The sequence below is a fragment of the Atta cephalotes genome (genome assembly GCF_000143395.1).
Source record: "Atta cephalotes unplaced genomic scaffold scaffold00002, whole genome shotgun sequence".
Lineage (NCBI taxonomy): Eukaryota > Metazoa > Arthropoda > Insecta > Hymenoptera > Formicidae > Atta > Atta cephalotes.
The window spans coordinates 8,735,145-8,741,529 of NW_012130066.1; the positions used below are offsets into that span (position 1 = coordinate 8,735,145).

The 6,385-nt window shown below is 32.8% G+C and overlaps 1 protein-coding gene across 1 annotated transcript in view; it reads right to left on the reverse strand.

The window, feature by feature from the left end:
• LOC105623696 (membralin) overlaps nt 1-6,385 on the reverse strand; it is a 77,693-nt gene that overhangs the window by 12,260 nt on the left and 59,048 nt on the right. The window contains exons 8-9 of the mRNA XM_012205080.1: nt 4,810-4,909; nt 648-1,014 (exon numbers count right to left, since the gene is read on the reverse strand). Of these exons, the coding sequence (XP_012060470.1) occupies nt 648-1,014; nt 4,810-4,909 (467 nt within the window). The remainder of the gene's footprint in view (nt 1-647; nt 1,015-4,809; nt 4,910-6,385) is intronic.

The window sequence follows — 6,385 nt, forward strand, 5'->3', positions numbered from 1 at the left end:
TTAAAAATGTATCATTTTAACTTGCTCCTCTACACAAATTTACAGAAACAGTATGTTAAGTATCGAAATTCAATCAAATATATAATATCCAATGATACGATATTAATGATGATTAATTCTTTTAAAACGCTAGGAAATAAAATTACTTAATCCATTCACAATTTCTCTTCAAATAAATAAATAAATAAATAAATAAATAAATAAATAAATAAATAAATATATATATATATATATATATATAAAACTTCTAGAAATATAAATTTCAGTTTACATTAAAAAATTGTAACTAAAGTAAACATTCCAATGACCAGACATGTACTTATGTCTAGACACTTACACAAAATTTATTATTAATCTTAAATGCTCTGTTTTTTATTACAATATTATATAATTTAAATTAAATATTATATTATTTTTATATTTAAAAATTACAATTAAATTATAATATTATATTAAAAAACATTTAAGATTAATAATAATAAATTTTATATAAGTGTTTGGACATAGATACATGTCTGCTCATTGGAACGTTCATCTTAGTTAAATTTAAATCCAATTTTTTTATCACATTTGTTAGTATCATTTTTTAGCCGATGGTTCAATGAAAAACAACGCTAACAGATAAAAATATTAAAATCACGACGTACCTCGAACAGAATCATCTCGACGATCAGCCGTCGTTGCCACGGATGTTTGTTGCGTAGTATCCACATTCGTATGTTGTGCCTCTGCATTGCTAGGTTCTAAATCGAGCTGAGAAAGCTCAGTAATATAGTTTTGTTGCGTCTGTTCCGTCGTAGGTGTTGACGGGTTCGGACTCGACGAAGGTGAAGGTGCCGCTGACGGTGACGCTGACGATGATGGCGATCCTGGACCCGAGGTAGTTGGGGCCGTGCTGGGTGTCGCTGGCTGTGCCTGAGGCTGAATATGATTACGAAATAGCAATTGCTGAAGTTGCGCCTGTTGCAGAATCACTGGTAGCTCATAGTGATGAAAGAAATATAACATTGAGTGCTGAAACAATAAATAAAAAAACAATGTTTGTGTAATACACATAGAGTTTTGTCTCTTTATATATATATATATATATGTCGCCAAAAGAATTCGCCATTCCTCGTGCGTCTATGTCGGACATTATTGAAGAAACAAAAAGCAAGAATTCATCTCGCGAGATATATCTCGCAGCATACATGGATCTATATACTCGTTCGTTCAGTGTATGTGAGCCGCTCGCGCCTAGCAAATTTATATGGAAATTCGCCAAATTTGTTCTATATCAGCGCTCTCTTTCTCCGCAATCGCTTCGAACCTTGTCTCTACCGATCCATATTGATCGTAACGATCGCGCAATAACGCAGCTTCTCTTCACGCATGCCATGGAATCAAATTATCTATTCCTAAAAATAGCCTATTGCTTCATTAGATAGTTTAAGAACGTCTCTTGATTAAACAGAGTATTGCTCGTGCAATTGGAATTGAGATGTAACAAAGTGTACCAATGAGAAGTGTATTTATTTTGATGCTTTCTCTTTTCAAAGATTGAAAAATCTAACATGAACAAATAATGTGTAGGAGGGCGAAGGTGACGAGCGGATGAGCGAGAAGAAAAATCCTGGATATGGAAAATAGATATCTCGAGGTCTGGGCACCTGTCAACGACGCGAAGGAAATGGTATTCTCAGTGATTCGTCGGCAAGAGCGAAACGATTCCGCACTGTTTGAGAAAAAGAAGACTGATAGAAAGATTGGTGAAGCGGGAGTGGATCTCAAGGTGGATAGGAAAGAATGACGGAGAGTGGAGAGTATAGGAGTGATTGCAGGTACGAGAGCGGGATCTGAGTATATCAAGTTTTCGTTTGGCGGATAATCAACGCCAATGACATCGATATCGAATCGGCGTATAATCACGCCGCGGGGTTAATCGGCTGAACTCTGACCTACAGCAACAGCCGACGAGAGCTTTGCCATCCGAGAATCAAAACGATTCTCGGCCGACGTGCCCCCGGGCTTTTCGAATTTTGCCGCTGTGCGGTATTCGTGAACTCGTTCCCAGGAAATAATTGTCGCTCGTTAAGCCGTCGATCATGTTAACGAACCCGTAATCCGCCTATCGAGTAAAGACTGTCATCATCGACGTAATGGCTTAAGTCGCACTCTACTTGTAAAGCATATTCGATTACGTTCTCAAACGTACCAATATATTATTTTATTTATTTGCGTTTATAAGAGAAATTGCTATGTCACATTTAGTGCATACATTCGATAATCTTTTATCATAAAACAAAGAAAATTCAATGAAATTATACTATGTTATAATGATTGTTATATGATATAATAATGTAATAACAGGCAATGCTTAGTATAACAACAATATTAAACACTAATCTTAAATTTTAAGAGATATAGTCTGAAATATTCGAAATATTATAACATTTTATATGGATTATATTTGGAAATAACTATTAATTTATTTTATAGCAATAATAAGAATTGCAATTTTCGTACAATACACTTCACATTTAGAATGTATACTAATTTCATCGAAATTATTGCGCCTCGATAAGTCTTCGTTAAAATAGTATAATTTAAAAAATAATCGTATAATAAATGTGTTCAACAATTGAATGGTGAATACGACATAATAATGTAATCTTTTCCCCCAGCGCGTAATGATGCAGCATCGTGATGCATTTACACCTTTTATCGAGTGAATTAACCACTCCATTAAACTTTAATGGTATTCAGTTTTTACGCATGAAATGTACACAGTACATATCGAATGTAGTTATTAACGTAGCGGCTATCTATCGTAACGCCGTTATAATAATACCTGTTAATACGGCCATCGCGATCATCTAATTATAAGTTATTGCGTTATCAAAGTACGCTCTCCAATCAGATTACCCACCGTATTATTGGCATAGCAGGCAAATTTGTTTCTAAAATTCCAGCGGCTTATGGCAAATGTTCTATTACGATCGATCGTTTGTTGTAACTCGATAGATACTTCACTTAAATGTAGAGAGAAACGTACAATTATAACCAATAACTATGTCAAATTACGTCAAATTACGTAAAATACAAAAGGCAAAAGATCTGCGGTATATAAATTTTATCGTGAGTGTGATACAATGTTCTGATAACAAACGAAAGCAATAATAATTCATTACATGTTCGTCGCATAGAAAACAATAATAGCATAATTAATAAAATAATTGTAAATCAACAAAAATTTAAGAACAAGAGCATATATATATTTCCTAATGAAATATAGTCAATGGAACACACGACAATACCTCACTAACGATTACTTAAAATGGAATTACGTTCTTAATGGAAGAAACGGGACACGCCCTTTTCGATGAGAGAACAAGATTCCCGTGTTAAAGTATCCTTATGCGTATTTGTATATAGGAACCAAGAAGCCGCATTAAATTATTTCTATCGATCGAGCTGTCAAGAGCATTGTCCCGGTTGCGTTTACGTAACTTAAGTTTGAGCGATAGCGGCTTTAGGCTATCCAGCCAAGCGACCACGACCATGGCACGGCTCGTTCTTCGTCCTGCTACGGTTGCTGTCAATCGCAGGACTCCCAACGGTAGCCGACAAGATCGCATGCAAAATATTACGCTTCCATTTTCCCTCATCTATTCCCTCATTCGACGAGATTCTTAGAGGCGGAAGTGGAAACTCGCGTCACAAACCTGACTCTCACATTCTATTTTTTATACGGATTCGGCATACAATTACAATAATCAATAACCAAAAAATTCCACATATATACACACACGATTGCTGTATATTACATAATTTTACAATAAATGCTATGATGTAATCGTATTAAATTAATATTATTCAGTCTCAGAGGAATTAAATATAAAGATTTTTAAATAAACAATATATTTTTTTCAATGATTTCAAAGTTTCTTTCATAAACTTTCAACGTATATTTTTTGATACAGTAAAATTTTATATTTTTAATATTAATTAACACTATATACAAACAATGAAAAAGATTAATGTTGGCGTACGTTTATTTTATGGAAACCACATGGACAATAAATATAATCTATATCTATATATCGGCATTCTCTCTTTAATATTTCAATTCAAATGTGATGATTTATACTGGAAAGTACAGCAATATAAAATTTCACTTTTTTTTATGTTGATAGATTTTCATTTATTTTTACTTCCCAATACTTACAATTAGTTGTGTTAAATAAATTATTCAGAGACAAAGAGCGTTTATTAATGAGTCGTTTATCGATTTAAAAATCATTCAAATATCATTTAATTAATAATATTCTATGTTACATGTAAAATGCTTATATCCCGAAAGGATTGCTAAAAATATATATGTATATATGATATAATTTTTAGACAGCTCAATTGTTGAAGGATTTTTTTCCTTGCTATTCCTTAAGCCAACTATATCGGTTAAAATCCTCACAAGTAGGTCACGGAATATTTGTGATCAATGTCCGTTTCAATGCAAAAGAGCAATTTTTCTTGAGAAAACTTTTCTATTCCCGTAGAAGTTTTTTTATCGCGAAGACGATTATTTCACGATCCGACGGCGCGCCACTTTAATCCCAAAATATACCGCATAAATACTTGTGCCTTACCAAGTACTTATATTCGCATACTTTCATCAAACAATTTATTCTTGACCGCATTCTTCATTGATCATATTTTACGCAATCGTATCAAGACATATCTTTGAAAGTTAAATAAAGATATACAATCAATGCAGCTTATATCCATTTCTCATTCTCGAGCGTAATGAAATGAACAAAATATACTCACCTGTATAAAGAGCCAAGATGTAACCAGCGCCAAACTGCTGTACTGTCCGTTAAATCGATAATGATACGCGTAGAAAGAGAAGTGATACAAGTAGAAAAATCTGAAACAAAAATCACACGTATGGTTTAGATGTCAAAAATATCAGAAATGAAAAAAGTGCCCGTCACGAAATTAGTAAATAATAAAATATAAGCTTTCATAATATTGTTGAGACAAATGATAATCGTTGTGAATTAATGCACATCACAATGACAATATATACAAATAAATAGCGAATTAAAGGGCCGCAATACAAAAAATTACGGAATACAGCGAGATTTATTCGTCGATGTGTACGCGATAATCTCTAAAATCCGTAACAACATCAAGCCACTTAACAGGTTACATAACGTAACGATATACATGGCACGTTCCCAGTGTTCCCACCCCGTAGCAACAATATGGACGAACTATCGATCAGATCGTATCGAGTTTCAGCCTATTGAAATATCGAGGGTGACGCGTTGCGCGGCTAGCGGCTATGCGCTGTTATTACGTCCGAAAAAAATATCGTAGGTAACGCAATATACGTTATCAAACTATAGTGACACGCACAATTCTCATAAAAAGTAAAGTAAAAGGTAAAATAAAAATTCAATACAGTAAGTACTTTTTTCATCGATATGTGAGCAGGGAGCATAATTTTTTTTAAGTAGTTGATTTCTTTATCAGTTTTTCTTAATCAATTTATTTATAAAGTTTATAGATAAAATGAGGCTGATATTTATGAACTTTGTACAGGATTTATAATTAAATAATATAATTAAATATGTTTAAACTCGCAAACTTGTCTCAATCTCAGTTTTTTACGACTTTTATAAAAATGATAAAACTGCTCTCTTATTACGTTGAAAATTAATTCACCTTGTTTCTATGATAAATGAAACGTTAAAATATTGATCTCTTAATTATCCTTTCTAATATGTTATTCTGAGTCGTTTTTCAATTATGAATTGAAAAAAAAAACGGTTTCTTCTCGTAATCATCATTTCATATTATTTGTCAAATTCACCTGATTATTAAATCTAATTATGACCATTTATTTCAAATTATTTCAAAAATTAAAAATGATAGAATTAAACTAAAAAATTCCCAGTTTTTATTATTAAAATTATACAAGAATAAAATAATTTTTTCTACATTTTAATAATTATAAAAAGAAGCCCGAGCATTTATTTTTCATTGCACTTCTTCTCTGATGAACGATGTTTGGGTGATGAAGGGAGGGGTTGTAATCAAGTGATTTTTACGAGGAGCTGTTACGGGGTCGCCAATATTTACGGATCAGGGCGGGGTTGAGGCAACGCCATCCTTAACCGAAGAAAGAAAAGCGATCAGCAGGGGTGTGGTGATAGAAAAAGAAGACCGGGTTTGTAGATATATTTCTTCGACGAGTACGGCGACTAATTTCCTAGAGTATATGACTTTTAGCATCTCAACTCATATATTGAATATCGTTATACCATAAATTATTATTATATATCTCTATTGAATAATGTATTTATACTTGATGAAATATTTTCGCGATAAGAGTGTA